This window comes from Neomonachus schauinslandi, chromosome 9 (genome assembly GCF_002201575.2).
Source record: "Neomonachus schauinslandi chromosome 9, ASM220157v2, whole genome shotgun sequence".
In the NCBI taxonomy this organism is placed as follows: Eukaryota; Metazoa; Chordata; class Mammalia; order Carnivora; family Phocidae; genus Neomonachus; species Neomonachus schauinslandi.
This window is the reverse complement of record NC_058411.1, coordinates 83,137,468-83,158,214: the sequence shown is the minus strand read 5'-3', so window position 1 is coordinate 83,158,214 and position 20,747 is coordinate 83,137,468. Positions and strand designations below refer to the sequence as shown.

Sequence of the window (20,747 nt, the reverse complement as noted above, 5' to 3'; positions counted from 1 at the left end):
GCCAGGGATGTATAGGTTTATTTTTGGACTCTCAATTCTCTTCCTTTGGTCTACATGTCTATCCTTATGCCAGTACCACACTGTTTGGATTACTTTAACTTTATAATAAGTTCTGAAATTGGGAAGTATGAGTCTTCCAACCTTTTTTTCCCAGGACTGTTTGGCTATTCAGGGCCCCTTGCAATTCCATACGAATTTGAAGATCAGCTCTTTCACTTCTTCAAAAAATGACCACTGGAATTTTGGTAAGGATTGCAATGAATCTATAGATTGCTTTTGGTAGTACTGTCATCTTGACAATATTATGACTTCTAATCCATGAACATGGGATGTCTTTCCATTTATTTAGGACTTCTTTAATTTCTTTCAGGAATGTTTTATAGTTTTTAGTGTATAAGTCTTTCACCTCCTTGGTTAAATATATTCCTAGGTAGTTTATTTACTTATTATTTTTTAAAGATTTTATTTTTTTGATAGAGACACAGCGAGAGAGGGAACACAAGCAGGGGGAGTGGGAGAGGGAGAAGCAGGCTTCCCGCCGAGCAGGGAGCCCGATGCGGGGCTAGATCCCAGGACCCTGGGACCATGACCTGAGCCGAAGGCAGACGCGTAGTGACTGAGCCACCCAGGTGCCCCCTCCTGGGTAGTTTATTCTTTTGGATGTTATTATAAATGGAATTGTTTTCTCAATTTCTTTTTTAGATTGTTCATTGCTGGTGTACAGAAACACAGCTGATTTTGTGTGTTGGTGATATACCCTGCAACTTTGGTGAATTTATTTATTAGCTCTGGTAGTTTTTTGTGGATTCTTTGGGATTTTCTAACATGTTGGATTACATCATCTGTGAATAGAAATAATTTTACTTCTTCCTTTCCAATTTGGAGGCCTTTTATTTCTTTTTCTTGCCTAACTTCTCTGGCTGGAACTTCCAGTACAATGTTCAGGAGGAGTGGTGAAAGTGGGCAGCCTTGTCTTGTTTCTGATCTTAAGGGAAAGCTTGCAGTCTTTCACCCCTGAACAGGGTGTTAACTGTGGATTTTTCATAAATGCCTTTTATCATATTGAGGAAGCTTCCTTCTATTCCTAGCCTTCTGAGAGTTTTTATCATGAAATAGTGTTGGATTTTGTCAAATGCTTTTTCTGCATCAACAGAGATGATCTTTTACATCTTTTAAAGATAAAATGCTTTAGTGCTAAAGCCAGTGGTATATTTCAGTGGAGAAGAGAACATAGAAAAGTTCAAGTTGGGACACTGATTATCTGAGATAAAGGCAGAGAAAGCCCAGGGCTTAAAGGCTCCAAGGAAAGCAGATGGAGAATAAATATTAGGGATTAGAGAGTGGAGAGTTCTAGCCCCAGTATAAAATTTTACCAAGCTGAATGGGATGAAGGTGGGAGGAGAATGCCTGCTTCTTGAAAAGCATATAAATTCTATATGGTGTGCAATAAATATTAACTTACAGTGATGATACATGCGACAGAGGAAATGTAATAGAAGAAGAGGCTGACACTTCTGCAAGTACCTGTAAGGTATGAGTACTGCTTGAAAACGTCAGAAGGCGTAGGTCCTGTCAGCAGAAAAACATCAATGATTCCACTCTCTGACATCCAGTGCACATCAGTTCGACATCTGACCTTTTGTTTAGCTGCAACAGAGCCCATCTGGGTCTGTGTGTACTAGAAAAAAGAATGGAATGAAGTTCTGAAAAATTTCCCTCTAACCTACAGTATATAAGTATCATCCATATGTAGCTAACAGGTACATATTATTAGCTTTCACTGATTATACTGCAAAGACTTTGGTGGCAGAGAATTGTCACTACAACGCCCAGAGCTATGACTACATTGGTTTTGTTTCTTAACGTACATATGACATGCAGCCATGATCCATAAGCTCACCTTTACTGCAGGCTCTGTATTGATCTCCACCAGTGTTTCGGAAGCATTGAGCCAAAAAATGCCTAGAGTCCTGCCAAGTTTGTGGGCCAGGAGATAAGGCACTGAACCATAAATGCCTATTTTGTCATGTATTTTATATCCATAGACATCCAGGTTATAAAGACGGTAAGCATCGCCATCACTGAGACACACAAAGATGGACTATCATCAGTTACAATCACAAATATATTATTAATGAATAGTATAGCTCCATTCTCCCCTGCAAACACTTGAGTCCTATGCATCTTTCAAGGCTCAACTCTTACCACTTCCCTAATCCAACCACGGTTAATACGATTCTCCTCCTTTGATTCTTTTGGCATCCCCTCCTGTGACAATTGGCATGCATGGTCTCATATCTTAGATATCTTTTCTGAGGATTTCTTGTGAGGTGAGGACTGTTTCCCGTGAATTCTCCACAATAACAAGTGCACAGTAGATATAATTGGCAAACTTTGTATTTCTCTGCTGCTAAAACAAAATGACCAATAGTGTCCTAACGCTTCCACAGTGCTGAGTAGGGAAAGATGGGGAACTGAATTGGGGTGGGGAGTCCAAAGCTTGGCTTGGTGTGTGAGCAGCACAGTTTCTGATTCACTTGTTACTACACCCACCTGTTGACCTGTTGTGTAAACAGCATCTGAACCCAGCGAATTGATCAGACTCTGTTTCTCTTTGGTTTGGCTTCCTCTTAGTTGATGCCTCTGGCATTTACTTGTCAATAGTGTTAGTTTGAAATTATCTCTCTGAAGGAATCAAAGGTGACATGAGATGCCACACTTTTCCATTCTCTGATCACTGTCCTTTTTTGGTAAAAGCCTTTTTCTAGGTCAGTGATTTTCACAGTGTATTCTCCCAGGTTCCACAGAGAGGCCTTGAGGGGTGAAAGCAAAACCCGGGGAGGTAGTGTGATGAAGCTCTCTCCCCTACTTCAACCACAATAGTTCCATATTTTTACTTCCTCTGTAGATTTTAGGTTCAACATTACAGTTTTTATAATTCTCAACTTTTTGCCAAAAAAAAAAAAAAAAGATAAAAATTGAAAACCACTGCTCTTAAAGTTCTTAAAGATCTACAAGCATTATCAAGGAGGAAAAGGCTAGGCACATACTGGCCCAGGCTCGGAAAGCTCACATATTTTCCCTTCAAAGTTTTCCAGTCCAGAAACCAGAGTATCCTATAAGAATTTTTGTTTTCACTTTACCTCGTATTTTTAAGTTGGTGTGATTCTGCATGTTGCGGGATCCCATAGAGATGCTCAAATCCATGCAAGGAGAAATCCAAACCAATGGAGGCAGGACCTGAAGGGACAAGGATACTGAGTTTTGCTTCTCCGTGGGACAATCAATTAAGGAGACTTACTTGCCTATGAGTGTAGCATGATGACTAGACTAGGGATCTAGAGACCTGAACTTGCCCTGATCAGTCAGTAAATCACGTGTGTGCCTTTTCTGTAAGATGTTACATTCAGGTACTGTGGGGATACAAACATGCTCAAGGCAAAGTTCTGGTCACTTATTAGTGTTTCCTTAGCTATGTGCTGAAGCTCTCTGTGTCCTCATTTATAGTAAATCTTTTCTATCTGTAAAATATGGCTATGAAGCTTTAGATTTTTTTTCTAATCTAAATTTTCCTAAAATGTATCACATGCTTCTTTACATTAGCAAACAAAGGATACTGAGCAATTTTAATCTTCACTAGATAGAAGACTGGGTGTCTTCTTATGATCATTTATTCTTACTGCATACAGGGACTATAATGTCAAGGGCATCAGAGAGAGCTTTCCTGGCTCCTCAAAATACCCCTTCCCTGTGATTGTAGATATGTAAGTTTTTTAAAACTAGAGACAAACTCCTTTATTTAACTATTATTTTAGAGATATGGGAAAAATGCAAGTAACTAGGAGAAATAACAGACTTAAATTCACTCTTAGGTAAAAGTATTTGACATGAAATGGTCCTTATTTAAAGGAATTTATGGAAAGGGGATGCTATAGAGAAGGTCAAATAGATTTATGATGTTACAGAAAGGAAAGCCTGATGGCCCCCCTACTTAAACATTTTGGACATGTTGTCAGTCCTGATAATTATGCTAGGCTATAGATATAGATGCTAGAACAGAAATCTCAAGGTGTTAGGGAAGACCTGTTATCCTACTGGTAGGAGGGAGGAGGAAAGTATTTTTCCAACTCTATAAGCCCCAAGTATCTGAACTGTATATCCTAAAGAGACAAACTCCACCCCCGACACCCACTATCACTGTCTAGTGAGAAATGTCACAGATGGGCATGTGATACTCATGTGAATGATGGGGAGGCCTGGAAAAGGTTGAGAACCAATGGCTTGCAATGTTGGAGCTAATGAGCTCTAGAACTTCATTTCTCATCACTTGACTCTCATAAAAATAGAATGTGGCATTTGTGGCTGTCTGATATACTGAGTAGTATCAGCAGTGTGCTGTCCTAGGCCCCTAACATGAGACCATCAACTCCATGAGGCCTGTACTTCTCTTACATACCCCACAAAAGGTACACATTCACTATTTCTCTGTTGCAGTGCATTAGTGAAGAACAGAAGACCCAAATCTGAGATTTCTGTTCCCCTTACAGAAATCACTTATTTGGGTGGAAGGTTGAAGAGACTTTAGATAGCGATATTTAGCCATTTTGGCAGGTTCTCCTTTAATACTACACCAATTTCAATTTTACCATTAACTTTGACATCCACAAATTTTCCGAATTTCTCCTCCCACAGGCCCAGATCCTCTTGGTCTTCCTGATGGCACAAAAAAAGGAGCAAATTGAGTTTATACACTGCAACAAATGTGGTTACCACAACAGCATATTTTATTTGGATTGTTAAAAAATCAGACTGAGAAAATGAGTATCTTTTAAAAGACCTGTTTGTGATGTCAGTATATTTAACAAATTTGATCTGTGTTTTATATAAATGCTAGTAGTCATCCTCCTTATGAACTGCAGCTGACATGAATATAATTTTTTATCGTGGTAGAATAGACATAAAATTTACAATTTTAACTATTTATTTTCCACTTTAACGATTTTATTTATTTTTTTATTTTAAGTAACCTCTACACCCAACGTGGGGCTTGAACTCATGACCCTGAGATGTGGAGTCACATACTCTACTGAGCCAGCCAGGGACCCCACCACCATTTTTTTTCATTTTTACCAGGTTAAAATGACATTAAGTACATTCACACTGTTGTGCAACTATCATCCATCTCCAGAACTTTTATATCTTCCCCAACTGAATCTCCATACCCATTAAACAATAACTCCCCATACCGTCCTTCCCCAGCTTGTGACAACAGCCATTCTACTTCTTGTCTGTATGAATCTGACTACTGCAAATACTGCATATAACTAGAATCATGTAGTACCTGTCCTTTTGTAACTGGCTTATTTCACCTAGTATAATATCTTCAAGATTCATCCATTTTGTAGCATGTGTCAGAATTTCCTTCCTTTTTAAGGTCGAATGATAGTCCACTGTATGTGTATACCACATTTTGTGTGTGCATTCATTTGTCAGTGACTCTTGGGTTCTGGACTGCTTTCACGTTTTGGCTACTGTGAATGATGCTGCTAAGAACACAAGCATACAAATATTTGTTTGAGTTCCTGCTTTCCCTTTCGGATATATACCCGTAAGTGAAATTGCTGGACCATATTGTAATTCTATGTTGAATTTTCTGAGGAACTGCCTCACCATTTGATATAAGTATCTTTACACAGTCCAAAATGATGTGAAAACACTTTGAAAAATGCAGTCTTTACGAAAGTCAGATTTTTAAAATTCTTTTTTTTTCTTGTAAACATGTGAGGCAAAATAATTAGAATCAAATAATTTGGGTCAAAAAGCAGACATTTTGGATGAGATGGGTACTTCCCCAACCCTGCTTCAGTTAGCCAAACTACATGAGAAGTCAAGACTGCTCAGGTTCACAATCTTTTGATGTAGAGCTAATGAATTTTCTTGGCTTTACAAGTTTCCTTTCTTGGCTTTACAAGTTTCATTCTTCCTCTCTGGTAGAATGAAAAAGTCTTCTAGAAATTGTGTGTGTGTGTGTGAAATGCATGTTTCTTTTAAAAAATGAGCCCCATGCCCATTTCCAGGTGGTTTCTTCATAATTATAAGCTTCTGTAAAGTAAGCCTCTATGTGAATGTGTGTTTAAATCACAACTGCATTCTTAATGTAGGGACTATTATCCTTGGGTCTGTGGATGGGTTTTAGAGTTTGTGAACTCCTTCAAACAGTATGAAAATTTTGTTGTACAGAGGTGGTTCATAGCTTTCATCAGATTCTTGCAAGGACATCTATGACACAAAACCACTATCTAAGCTATCTAAATCTTTTTTTTTTTTTTTAAGATTTTATTTATTTATTTGACAGAGAGAGACACAACGAGAGAGGGAACACAGGCAAGGGGAGTGGGAGTGGGAGAGGGAGAAGCAGGCTTCCCGCCAAGCAAGGAACCCGATGCGGGGCTTGATCCAGGACTCTGGGATCATGACCTGAGCTGAAGGCAGACGCCTAAAAACTGAGCCACCCAGGCGCCCCCTATGTAAGCTATCTAATTAGAGGTCTCCCCAAAGCTGACTGGACATGTTGTCACAAAACTGTGTAAAGCTATGTCTTAGTTGTCCTTCTCGATTTGAAAATGGGAGAAATATTCTCTCTCATATTCATCAGCATGGGTCAGTTTTCAAGAGGAAGAAGCATGTCCTTACTGCACTGGAAATATTTTTCACCATTCCTGGTGGCCATACCTACTGTCAGGGATCCTTCAAAGATGCATGTGGCTTTGGATGAAGAGAAGATTTCTGGAATGCCCATTTTCCATAATTCAGCTAAAATAATCTTAAAAACAGACAGCAGACCACATATCTCTGCTGCTTAGAACCTTTCCAGGGTTTTCCTTTGCCCTTAAAGTCCAAAAAGGTTAACAAGACATAGAAGAATGCCAGCTCCATGGTAATGAGGGACTTTGATTTATTCAATGATACATCACCAATTCCTTGAACAGTGCCTGGCATATAGGAAATACTCAACAAATGTTTGTTGAATGCAAGAATTTTTACAAGACTTTCCACAGAATTGCCCTGCCTATCTCTCTGGCCTTGTTATACAGCATCTTTACCTTTGTTTTTCTTTATCCTACTAAAAAGCATACATATTTTTAAAATGTCCTCAAATGTGCTCCTTCCTACCTCAAGGTCTTTGAATATGAAATTCCCTCTATTGGAATATTCTTTTCCCACCTTTTGACTAGCTAATGTATCCCCATGCATCAGTTTCAGTTGGAAAATCATTTCCTTTAGGAGGTCTATCTTGACCCTCATCTTGGTCAAGTTCCTTGTTATATTCTCCTATAGCACTCTTTTTAACACTCCTCATGCTTGTACTTGGTCAGTGTCCATCTTTCCTATTAGATTCTAAGATTCATGAGGACAGGCTGGGATTTGTTTTACTCACTGCTGATTCTCCTTGCCTAGCATAATTTTTTCAGCTGGCACAAAAGCAGGCACTCAGGAATTACCTGTTTTATGAATGAATGAATGAATGAATACATGAATAGACAAATGAATGAAAGAATGAAATGACAAGGTGAGCAAAAGAGATAGGTAGTCCCATTTATAAGCAGTAGAGTATTTATCAAGTACCCATCTGTGAGAGGAAGGGAAGAACAGAACCATTATATTCCACATCATGGTAATGATGGTGAAAGAGATTTAAAAAAAGCTAAATTGCTCAATCTAGATTACCTGAGAAGCGTCCACTGATGTGTCCTTCTTATTTTCTTTGGCAGCTCTGTTTCAATATAAATAACGTTGTTTCACTCATGGGAAGACTGACAGAATTTTGTTCAATGATAAAGATTTTAATTTCCAAATTTTGAGACCCCATAAATTATATCTTTTAACTTATTAAAAATAATGTCATTATAAACATAAGTTTATGAAATTGAACATTTATGATGAACATTAATCCAATAGCTTGATTTATTAAAATGTAAATATATTTGAATTTTCTTGTTTACCCTTAAAAAATTTTATCAGTTTTATTATACATGTAATACATAATCCATCAATGAAACAAAACATAAGCAAGCAAGGTAGAACACAGCTGCCCTCACCCAATTTTACCTTTGTACAGAGCAACATAATGCACTGTCTTCCAAAATGATTGTTGACAACTTATTCTATCATGTACAGTTGGATTTGAGGGCTCATTTCTCCCCATTCTTAACAATACTGGATGTTATACAGTTCTAAAATCTTTGCCAATCTAAAATTTTAGAAAAGACTTTCCTGCCTCCTGACAGTGTTCTGATGGAGTCTCAAAGTTTTTACTTTAGCTGCCCTATCAATGCATTGATTAGCATGGGTTTTGTAAAATAGGATTTTAAAAACTGGAATGTAATTTGTTAAAGAGAAAAAAACTCATTTTCTCAAACAAAAAATTTTTTTAGAAAAGACAATACATTTCAATTTGAATTTCTTTCATTAAAGCTGTAAACTACCTTTTTATACATTAAATGGTATTTCTATTTCTTCTGTGAATTGTCTATTCGCATTATATGTTAATTTTTTAGTGTAAAATAAAGTATGGATATGGATGGGTATATATCAGCACCACGCTCTAACCAACTGAGCTAACCAGCCACTTATGGATGGGTATATAATGTAAGTTCAGAGGTTAAAGAGTAATATAAAGTGAACTGTGAACCCACATAAGCCACAGAGATGACTTGTTCCTTAGGAGTTCCTGTGTGCCTCTTCTCAAATGTATCATCTACCTCCTCCCCTGACCCTTCAGAGGTAACCACTTTACTCAATTTTGTGTGAAACCATTCCCTTGCTGTTCTTTATAGCATTCCCACAAGTGTATGAGTCCTCCAACATGTATTTGGTTTTGCCTTTAAAATCTTTTTTATACAAATAGAAATGTACTGTAACATACTTTTTTCACTATATTTTATTTTGGGGGGAATCTTGTTTTAATTTGCAATTTCCTAATGATATATGATGTTGAACATCTTTTCATGTGCTTACTTTTTTGGTAAGGTGTCTGTTCAGCTCTTTGGCACACTTTAAAGTTCGGTGTTCATTTTCTTATTGTTGAATTTTAAGAGTTCTTTGTATATGTTGGGTAGCAGTCCTTTATCTGATGCATCTTTTGCAAATATTTCTTCCAAGTCTGTGGCTTGTCTTCTCATTTTCTTGACATTGTTTTTCACAAAGCATTAGTTTTTAATTTTAACAAAGCCCAATTTATCAGTTATTTCTTTCATGGATCATGCCTTTGGTGGTGTATTAAAAAATCATCACCATAACCAAGGTCATCTAGGTTTTCTTCTATGTTATCTTCTAGGAATTTTATAGTTTTGTATTTTACATTTAGATCTATGACCCATTTTGAGTTCATTTTTGTGAAGGGTATAAGGTCTATGCCTAGATTCATTTTTTAAAAAATTTTTTATTGTTATGTTAATCACTATACATTACATCATTAGTTTTTGATGTAGTGTTCCATGATTCATTGTTTGTGCATAACACCCAGTGCTCCATGCAGAACGTGCCCTCTTTAATACGCATCACCAGGCTAACCCATCCTCCCACCCCCCTCCCCTCTAGAACCCTCAGTTTGTTTTTCAGAGTCCATCGTCTCTCATGGTTTGTCTCCCCCTCCATTCCCCCCCTTCATTCTTCCCCTCCTGCTATCTTTTTTTTTCTTAACATATATTGCATTATTTGTTTCAGAGGTACAGATCTGTGATTCAACAGTCTTGCACAATTTACAGCGCTCACCATAGCACATACCCTCCCAATGTCTATCACCCAGCCACCCCATCCCTCCCACCCCCCCACTCCAGCAACCCTCAGTTTGTTTCCTGAAATTAAGAATTCCTCATATCAGTGAGGTCATATGATACATGTCTTTCTCTGATTGACTTATTTCGCTCAGCATAACACCCTCCAGTTCCATCCACGTCGTTGCAAATGGCAACATCTCATTCCTTTTGATGGCTGCATAATATTCCATTGTGTATATATACCACATCTTCTTTATCCATTCATCTGTTGATGGACATCTTGGCTCTTTCCATAGTTTGGCTATTGTGGACATTAGACTCATTTTTGAAATATATTTTTTATTCAGGTAAAATTTACAGTGTCTTATTAGTTTCAGGTGTACAGTATAATATTTCAACACTTCTATACATTACTCAGTGCTCGTCATGGTAAGTGTACTCCTAATCCCCTTCACCTATTTTACCCATCCCCATTCCCACCTCTCTTCTGGCAACCACCAGCTTACTCTCTATATTTAAGAGTCCGGGGTTGTTTTTTGTTTGTTTCTTTTAATTTGTTCATTTGTTTTGTTTCTTATATTCCACATATGAGCGAAATTATTAGGTATTTGTCTTTCTCACACTGACTTATTTCACTTAGCATTGTATCTTCTAGATCCATCCATATTGCTGCCAATGGCAAGATTTCATTCTTTTTTATGGCTGAGTAATAATTCCATTGTGTATGTGTGTGTGTGTGTGTGTGGTGTGTACATACACACACCACACACATATATACCGCATCTTCTTTAACCATTCATCTATGGATGGACACTTGGGTTGCTTTCATATCTTGGCTATTGTAAATAAGGCTGCAGTAAACATAGGGGTGCACATATCTTTTTGAAATAGTATTTTGTTTTCTTTAGGTAAATACCAGTAGCCAACACTATTTATTGAAGATACTGTCTTTTCAGGAACTGTATGTTCCTGTTTCCTTTGTTGAAGATTAATTACCTGTATATGCATGGACTTATTTCTGGACTCTATTCTGTTCCACTGATCTATGTTTTTGTTTTTGTGCCAATACCATACTGTTTTGATTACTATAGCTTTGTAGTATACTTTGAAATCAAGGGACATGATACCTCTAGCTTTGTTCTTTCTCAAGATTGCTTTGGCTATTTGGAGTCTTTTGTGGGTCTATACATATTTTAAGATTATTTGTTCTATTTCTGAGAAAAATTTCATTGGTATCTTGATAACGATTGCATTCAATCTATAGACTACTTTGGGTGGTATGGATATTTTAACAATATTAATTCTTCCAATTCATGAGCACAGTGTATCTTTCCATTTATTTGTACTGTCTTCAGTTTCTTTCATCATTGTCTTACAGATTTTAGAGTTCAGGTCTTTCATGTCCTTGGTTACATTTATTCCTAGGTATTTTATTCTTTTTGATGCAATTGTAAATGGGATTGTTTTCTTAATTACTCTTTCTGATAGTTCATTATTAGTATATAGAAATGCAACAAATTTCTGTATATTAATTTTGCATCCTGCAACTTTAGTGAATTTATTTATTAATTCTAGTAGTTTTTTTGGTGGAACCTAGCATTTTCTATATGCAGCATCATGTAGTCTGCAAATAGTGACAGTCTTACTTCTTTTCCTATTTGGATGCCTTTTTTTTTTTTTTTTTTTTTTTTTTTTTTTCTGTGGCTAGGACTTCCAGTACTGTTGAATAAAAGTGGGAAGAGTTGGCATCCTTGTCTTGCTCCTGTTCTAAGAGAAAAAGCTTTTAGCTTTTCACTCTTGAGTATGATCTTAGCTATGGGTTGCCATATATGGCATTATGTTGTAGTATGTTCCTTTTGTACCAACTTTGTTCTAAGTTTTTATAATGAATGGATGTTGAATTTTATTGAATTCCTTTTCTGCATCTATTGAGATGATCATATGATTTTTATCCTTATTTTTGTTAATGCAGTGTATCATGTATCATGTTGATTAATTTGTGGATACTGAACCACCCTTTCATCCCTGGAATAAGTCCCATTTGATCATAATGTTTGATTCTTTTTTTAAAATTTTTTTATTTTTTAAAGATTTTATTTATTTATTTGACACACAGAGAGAGACACAGAGAGGGAACACAAGCAGGGGGAGTGGGAGAGGGAGAAGTAGGCTTCCCGCCAAGCAAGGAGCCCAATGCGGGGCTTGAACCCAGGACCCTGGGATCATGACCTGAGCCGAAGGCAGACGCTTAACGACTGAGCCACCCAGGCGCCCCTGTTTGATTCTTTTAAAGCATTGTTTAATTTGGTTTGCTAATATGCTGTATAGGATTTTTATATCAATGTTCATCATGAATATTAGCCTATAGTTTTCTTTTTTAATGATAGGTAATGTTGGCCTTATAGAATGAGTTTGGAAGCATTCATTCCTCTTCAATTTTTGTAATACTTTGAGAAGAATAGGTATTAACTTTTCTTTAAATGTTTTGTAGAATTTGCTTGTGAAGTCATCTAGTCCTGGACTTTTGTTTGCTGGAAGTTTTTGGATTACTGATTCAATTTCATTACTAGTAATTAGTTCAAATTTTCTATTTCTTCTTGGTGTAGTCTTGGAAGACTGTATATTTTAGGAATTTATGCATTTCTTCTAGGTTCTCCTATTTGCTGGCATGTAATTGTTTATCATGGTCTCTTATAATCCTTTGTATTTCTGTGGTATTGATTGTAACTTCTTCTCTTTAACTTGATTTTGTTTATTTATGCCCTCTCTTTTTCTTGATGAGTCTGGATAAAGATTTATCAATTTTATTTATCTTTTCAAAGAACCAGCTCTTCATTTCACTCATCTTTTCTATTGTTTTTAAGTCTATTTCATTTATTTCCACTCTGATCTTTATTATTTCCTTCCTTCTATGATTTAGGGCTTTGTTTTGTTTTTCTTAGTTCCTGTAGGTATAAGATTACAATGTTCATTTGAGATTTTTGTTTCTTGAGGTAGGCCCTTTTTGCAATAAACTTCCCTGTTAAAACTACTTTTGTTGCAACCCATAGATTTTGGACTACTGTGTTTCCACTTCCATTTGTTTCTAGGTATTTTTTTACTTCCTCTTTATTTACATATTAGTTAGTAGTATGTTCTTTAGTCGCCACATGTTTGTGGGTTTTTTCCCCAGTTTTCTTCCTGTACTTGATTTCTAGTTTCTTAACATTGTAGTTGAAAAATATGCTTGATAATGATTTCAACCTTCTTAAATTTATTGACACTTGTTTTGTGGCTTAGTAAGTGGTTTGATCTGGAGAATATTCCATGTGCACTTGAACAGAATGTATATTCTGCTGTTTTTGCATGGAATGTCTGTACATGCATGTATGTATGTATAAAGTTCATCTGGTCTAATGTGTCATTTCTTGTTGGATCTTTCCCTTTATCATTATTGTGTGATGGCCTTGTCTCTTGTTACTTTGTTTTAAAGTCTGTTTGGCCATTTAAGTTCAAGCATATTCTAAATGCACTACATTTTTACTCCTCCCACACCATGTTTTAGGTTTTTGAAGTCATAGTTTAAAGCTTTTTTTTTTTTAAAGTTTTTATTTATTTATTTGACAGAGACAGTGAGAGAGCACAAGCAGGGGGAACAGCAGAGGGAGAGGGAGAAGCAGGCTCCCCGCCAAGCAGGGAGCCCGATGCGGGGCTCGATGGGATCATGACCTGAGCCGAAGGCAGACGCTCAACCATCTGAGCCACCCAGGCGCCCCTGAAGTCATATTTTACATCTTACTATTTTGTGTATCCCTTGACTAATTATTGTAGGTCTAGATGGTTTTATTACTTTTGTCTTTTAACATTGTACAAGCTATGCAGGTGGCTGAACCACTACCTTTATTATATGTTTATCTTTACCAATGAAATTTTTTTCTTTTATAATTTTCTTATTTCTAGTTATGGACTTTTCCATTTAAGGAAGTCCCTTTAACATTTCTTGGAAGGCTGGTTTCATGTTGATGATCTCCTTTAGCTTTTGCTTATTTGGGAAACGCCTTATTTCTCCTTCAATAGGAATAACCCTGCCAAGTATTCTTAGTTGTAAGTTCTTCTCCTATCAGCACTTTGAATATAGAATATAAAGGTCACTCCCTTCTGGCCTATCAAGTTTAGGGGTTTCCCTTGTATGTAACTAGTTTTTCCTTTGCTGCTTTTAAGATTCCCTCATCTTTAACTATTGATACTTCCACTGTAATGTGTCTTGGGGTGGGTCTCTTTGGGTTCATCTTATTTGGGTCTCTCTGTGCTTTCTGGACTTGGATGTCTATTTCTTTCACCAGATTAGAGAAGTTTTCTGCCATTGTTTTGTTTTTTTTTAATTAATTAATTAATTAATTAATTATTTTTTAAAAGATTTTATTTATTTATTTGAGACAGAGAGAATGAGAGACAGAGAGCATGAGAGGGAGGAGGGTCAGAGGGAGAAGCAGACTCCCTGCCGAGCAGGGAGCCCGATGCGGGACTCGATCCCGGGACTCCAGGATCATGACCTGAGCCGAAGGCAGTCGCTTAACCAACTGAGCCACCCAGGCACCCCTTTAATTATTTATTTTGAGAGAGAGAAAGAAAGAGAACTAGTGGGGAGAGGGGCAGAGGGAGAAGAAGAAGCAGACTTTCTGCTGAGCACAGAGCCCAACACAAGGCTCGACCCCAGCACCCTGAGATCATGAACCGAGCTGAAGTCAGATGCTTAACCAACTGAGCCACCCAAGTGCCCCCATTATTTCTTTAAATAGGGTTTCTGTCCCTTTTTCTCTCTCTCTTCTCCTTCTGGGACCCCCTAAAATGTGAATGTTAGTATGCTTGATGTCCTAGTGGTCCCTTAAACTATCCGCATTTAAAAAAAAAAAAAATTCTTTTTTCTTTTTGCTGCTCTGATTGGGTGATTTACAATACCCTGTCTTCAGATTGCTGATCTGTTCTTCTGCATCATTTAATCTGCTGTTGATTCCCTCTGGTGTATTTTTCACTTCAGTTACTGTAACCTTCAGTTGATGGGTTCTTTTTGTATTTTCTACTTCCATGTTGAAGTTTTCACTGTGTTATCCATTCATCTCCCCAGTTTGGTGAGCATCTTTATGACCATTAAATTCTTTATCTGGTAGATTGCTTATCTCTGTTTCTTTAGTTTTTTTTCTGAAGTTTTGGCTTGTTCTTTCATTTGGAACATATTCTTCTGTCTCCTCATTACCTGAGTCTCTGTTTGTTTCTATGTATTAGGTAGATCAGTTACATCTGATCTTGAAGGAGTGGCTTTATGCAGAAGGTATCCTGTGGGTCCAGTAGCATAAACCCCCAGCCACCCCAGTCAGCTGCCCCAAGAGTGTGTTCCCTATGTGGGCGGCATGCACCTTCCTGTAGTGACTGGGTTGCAGTTGGTGCAGACTCACAGGTGTGTAGGGCTATCCTCCAGCATGACCGTCTTGTGAGGTCTGACTGACTGCTACGGTCATGCTGGTTAGTGGGGCTAGCCCCTGGCCCATCTGACTGAAAGGCCTGGTTGTGACTGTTGTGGATATGCTGTTATGTGGGGTTGGTCCCTGGCATGGCTGGCTGTGAGGCCTGGCTATGACAGCTGTGGGTGCACTGGTGGGTGGGGCATATCTCCTTCTTGGCTTGCTGAGGGGTCCAGCTGTGACTGCTGTAGGTGTTCTAGTTTGTAGGGCTGGTCCCCCATGGTGGAGGTGCTTAGGAGGGGTTCTGGTCTTAGCTGAGGCTGCCCGCTGCAAATGCTGGGGTTGAAGACTGCTTAGGAGGAGCTCTGATGCTAGCCAAAGGCACCCACCAGGAATGCCAGTGTGTAGAGACACCTGGGAGGGGGTCCAGGCTGGGAGATGGCTTGGGTGGAGCAAGTCTGCAGGGGAACACTGGACAGCATGAGTGGCACTAGCAGAGTAGATACAGAGGACCAGAAATGACACCCACCAATGCTGGGCCAGCTAGATAGAAGAATGGTACCCACCAGTGCATCTGTCCCTGGAGGACATTCCAACAGATTCCTGCCATTCTGGCCCATGCCCTAAAATTAGTCAATGGATCTCCTTCCCATATCACCCAGGCGTTTTTCAAGTGGTTGCCTCTGTGCTGGGACTCAAAGCCAAGTGTGATTGTGCACATGCCATTTAAGAGCAGAGTCTCAGTTTTCTCCTGCCCTCTGACTCTCTTGGACATAAGAACTGTTGGTTTTCATAGGCAGACATTATGGGAGCTCATCTTCCTGGTAGAGGTTCCCTGGGACATGGAGCCTGATGTGGGGCTCAGACACCTTGTTCCTAAGGGCAGGCCTCTACAGTTGTGATAGCCTTCCCAGTTGTGGGTTGCTACACTCGGGGTGTGGGACCTGACTAAACCATGTCTCTGCTCCTCCAACCAATCTTGATGTGTTTTTTTCTTTATATCCTTAGTTGTATATGATCTGTTCTGCTAGTCTCTAGTTCCTTGTCAGAGACAGTGTTCTTTTTTTTTAAGTAGGTTCCACACCCAGTGTGGAGCCCAACATGGGGCTTGAACTCACAACTCTGAGACTAGGACCTGAGCTGAAATCAAGAGTCAGACACTAAATCGACTGAGCCACCCAGGCGCTCCTCAGAGATAGTTTTCTATATGTAGTTGTAGATTTTGATGTGTGTGTGGGAGGAGGTGAGCTCAAGATCTTCTTACACCACCATCTTGATTTTGCCTCTTTTTATGTTTTTTTATGTGTAATTTTTTTCATCTGGGATTCATTTTTGCTAATGTTGTGAGGTTTGGGCCTAACTTAAATCTTTTTCCAGGTGGATAATCTGATTTTCCTAACACAAATGTAAATGCTGGAAATATGAACTAGTACACAACCTCTATGGAAGGTAATTTGGCAGCATCAGTCAGAATTACAAATTCTGTTTGATCAGCAATTGTACTTCTATGACTCTGGTCTATGGATGGACTTGCATGTATGCAAAATGACACAAATACAAAGTTATCCATGAAGTCAGTAGTTGTAAAACAAGATTAGAAACAATTTTAAAGTCCATCAAGAGGGAATTTACTAAATGAATCATGGTGTAACCATACAATAGAAACTATACAGCTGCTTTAAAGAAATTAGGAACTACCACATTGGTAAAGGAAAAACAGCAAAGTGCAGAATAATGTGTAAAGGTGGTATCATATGTGTTAAGAAAGGAAAAAGCAAAGCACATATGTATCTTACTGTATAAACATAAATTATCTCTGGAAGGATACATAAAAAACTGGAAATATTGATTACTATCAAGGATGGAACGGGTAGCTCAAGGACAAATGGTGAGGGAGACTTTTCAATATACACCCCTTTGTAGCATATGCTTATTTAAAAAATAAATGAAAATATTAAGGCCCAACTTAGATATCACCTCTAAAACAAAAATATGGGAGTTTATTAAAAGAAAATTTTAAATATAAATAACCCAGGTACTGGGTACACAGGTATTTGTTATGCTATCAGTATTTTTCTTTTTTTTTTTCCACTTTTTATTTCATTATAATGGTAAAATGCTCATAGTGAAAATCTCCAACTGTTCAGAGGGTAAAAAGCGAAAACCAAAAGCCCCTTCTACCCAAAAAACCCTGCAGTTTTATTCCAGAGGTATATCAGTATTTTTCAATTAAAAAAATTGAATATTCATAAAGTACTAATAAGTGGCAGAATTACAGGTATTTAAATTTTTCTTTTCAATATTTTCTATTTTTCCTACAATGAACAGATATTATTCTCTGTAATAAGAAAATAAGACTTTTATATATAAAAATACAAATAAGTTGAAATCCAGAAAAAAATCACTATGTGGGAATAATGAATGTTGAATGTTTTCTACAGATTACATAAGATGTTCATTATTAGGATAAAAGTAGAACTACAGACTAGAGGATTTAAAAACAATAGTGGTAAAAATGGAAGAAGAATCTCCCCCCTATTACATAACCTCCCAGTTCATGTCACCCCCACACAAACAGCTTTGATCAAGTGATTGTTTCCTGAAAATTCAAGTGTAGGATAACTCAAGTTATTGTAAGGGGATAAAGTGAAATTCTGAAGACAGCAGTTCACAGTAACATTTATCAAGTCTCAACAGAGTGTTTTTTAGGGGTGTAGAGGGTAGAGAATGTCATCAGTTAAACACACAGGATATGTTAAGAGTATCAGTCTGCAAAAGTCTGGGAATCATTCTTGTCATCAAGCCTGCATTTACTTGCACAGGTGAAAAGATGAAATTTCTCAGAACAATATTCCAGCAAATAAGGCGAACCAATTTTCCATGGTGATATATCAACTATTTAGGCGATTAGTAATCACAATCAGGTTTTCTAAAGTTCTTTGTATGTCAAGTAATGTGCAAAAATACCTTTGCTTGAGAGGAATCTGCAGGTGCTCGAAGTACAACTGGCCCAGGGAGTTTATGCTCATCACAACCTCTTCTTCAGACACCAAATCTATCTTGAATGGGTTTGCTGTGATATTACACTTCAGATCTCCTTTTCCATCTGTCAATACCAAACTATCTGCATCCCCTGAACATGAAATCAGCCTAGAAAACAAAACAAGAAGAGAAAAACAGGTTACATGGCTCAATGTGATTCTCAATTCAAATTAATGTGCCTGGGTGGTTCAGTCAGTTAACCACCTGGCTCTTGATTTCAGCTCAGGTCATGATCTCAGGGTTGTGAGATGGGAGTGCTACTGAGCTCCATGCTGGGTGAGAAGTCTGCTTGAGATTCTCTCTTCTTCGCCCTCTGCCCCTCCTCACCCCCCACCCCGCCCCGCATGAGCTCTCTCTCAAAAAAAAAAAAAAAAAGAATTAATTTGTAAATCAATATTCATGTAACATAGCATAGATAAGGCAATGGAAAGCGGTAACTGAGAGCATGGGTTTTGGTGTCAGAAAGGCTGGATTGAACGTAGCTCTATCATGCACTAGGTGCATAACTTTGGACAAATTAATCAGTCTATCCAGTTCTCAGTTTCCTCATCTGTAAAGTAGAATTAACAAAAGCAAGAACAAATACAGCTTTCAGGGAGAATTAAATGAGATCATGCATGCAAAGCACTTGGCAGTGCCTGGCACATAATAAGCACTCAATAAATGTTAGCTATCATCATCATTACTTTGGTCTGGACAGCCTAGTAACACTTTGGTGCACTAAACACTTCGCTTTTCTCTCTCATGCCAACCATACACTCAGAAACTAAGGAAATAACCTAGATTGGATTTTGACCCACTGAGTCCATAGTGAGACGGATTCTCTCCTGACTTCCATCAGTCCCTAATTTGACAGGTAGACTGTTAGAATATTCTGGATTCCCAGGAATATGTAAGCTCAGAGGCAGCACTTAAAATCCCTTAGAGGTCTAGATATTCCTTTCTCGGTGCATAGTCACCCTGGTAAGTGGTCACATGCCTCTTTAGGGAAGGTGAGGAGGGATATTTTATGTTCTTATTATATCCTTATCAAGTCCTTCTCCATGGATTCTAGGCCTCCCTCTCAAGCAAGATGCCTGGGTTCTGGAAACTGTCTGGAGTTGGGTGGGAGGTTGTATCTCACTGTTCATCAAACCTAAGTCGAGTTCTTTTGTTTTTTGCACTTTAGTGCATCTATTTCAGTCCAATGGACCCTTTGATATATTGTTTATTGCCCCAAGGGTTAAACCATTTTGGGTACCATACATACAGGGATACACATTATGGAAACATGTTCACCATGTCTCTATCAACTAAATGCTTCTGCTTTCATTCTGCCACCTGGAGTCTCACCATCTTCACTGAAATCAGGGAGCCCATTTTTTTTTTTTTTAAATGGGTGGTAACTGAGAGCATGGGTTTTGGGTGTCAGAAAGGCTGGACTGTATGGTCAATGGAACTTCCATTGCAGCTAGAATAGAATAGAAGCAGAATATGCCATATTTATTACACAAAGAATAATAAAATCTATTTGAGAGAGCGAGAGAGAACAGGAGTGGGGGAAGGGAAATGGGAGGGGGAGGGGCAGAGGGAGAAGCAGACTCCCTGCTCAGCAGGGAGCCTGATGTGACACGGGGCTCTATCCCAGGACCCTGAGATCAAGACCTGAGCCGAAGGTAGACAACCACCCAGATGCCCCTCAGGGAGCCCATTTTGATGGCATCATTTCCCACCATTATGTCTACCTCACAAAAGACATTCACTCACTACAATGCTTTCCAAGTGTTCCCTTACCAATTTATTTCTCAGTGAAGGGAATATCTTTTGGATCCTCTTGGAAAACAAAATTAGGGGCTAGATGAGCTGTTCTATATGATACATCCACTTCAACATCTTTACCTCCCTAAGTCTATGGGTCATTTCTTCTACTCTGTGCCAAGGAATTTCTGGTAGCTCAGCTTCATTCAGCAGAGTCCATAGCTGAATACAGATTATAATTAACCAACCAAGCAAATAATTAGATCCACTCCCTGCTGTCCAAGCTAGCATATCAAATCTAGATTTTCTGGTACATGTGCTCATGTCAATAAATTTAATGTGGTCCTAAAATTATGTTCCTTCCTTCAGTCTAGGAGCCCCTCAGAAATCATTTCCATCCATATCCCAGGTTTTTGCCAAGAGAAAATCCTGTAATTCCGTAGGTGTTGGGTTTGACTGTAATTAGCTCCTTAGGCATGTTGGGCTCTGATAGTGGTTTTAAAGGCAGCGAAGGGAGGTAGGGATGAGGCACAAGGAGCACTGGAATCCCCCTGCACAATATATCTTAGGTGAGGTCAACACAGGGTGTCCAAGTAAGGTAGGATCAGCTATGTTAGAGGAAAAGGAGCTGCTTCTGCTGGAACAGGAGGCTTGATGGAATTCTGAGGTTTGGGTACTCAGTTATTCAAATCTTCCCAAATGTTGCTATTTAATTTTCCCTTTTCCCAGTTAGTGCCCTAAATTCACAGAA

At 38.3% G+C, this 20,747-nt stretch overlaps 1 protein-coding gene across 1 annotated transcript in view; it reads right to left on the bottom strand.

The window, feature by feature from the left end:
- The window catches only part of GANC (glucosidase alpha, neutral C), a 60,933-nt gene that overhangs the window by 33,897 nt on the left and 6,289 nt on the right, over positions 1–20,747 (bottom strand). The window contains exons 3-8 of the mRNA XM_021695743.1: positions 18,185–18,367; positions 7,729–7,774; positions 4,647–4,713; positions 3,144–3,240; positions 1,901–2,081; positions 1,525–1,669 (exon numbers count right to left, since the gene is read on the bottom strand). Coding sequence (XP_021551418.1) covers positions 1,525–1,669; positions 1,901–2,081; positions 3,144–3,240; positions 4,647–4,713; positions 7,729–7,774; positions 18,185–18,367 — 719 coding nt within the window. The remainder of the gene's footprint in view (positions 1–1,524; positions 1,670–1,900; positions 2,082–3,143; positions 3,241–4,646; positions 4,714–7,728; positions 7,775–18,184; positions 18,368–20,747) is intronic.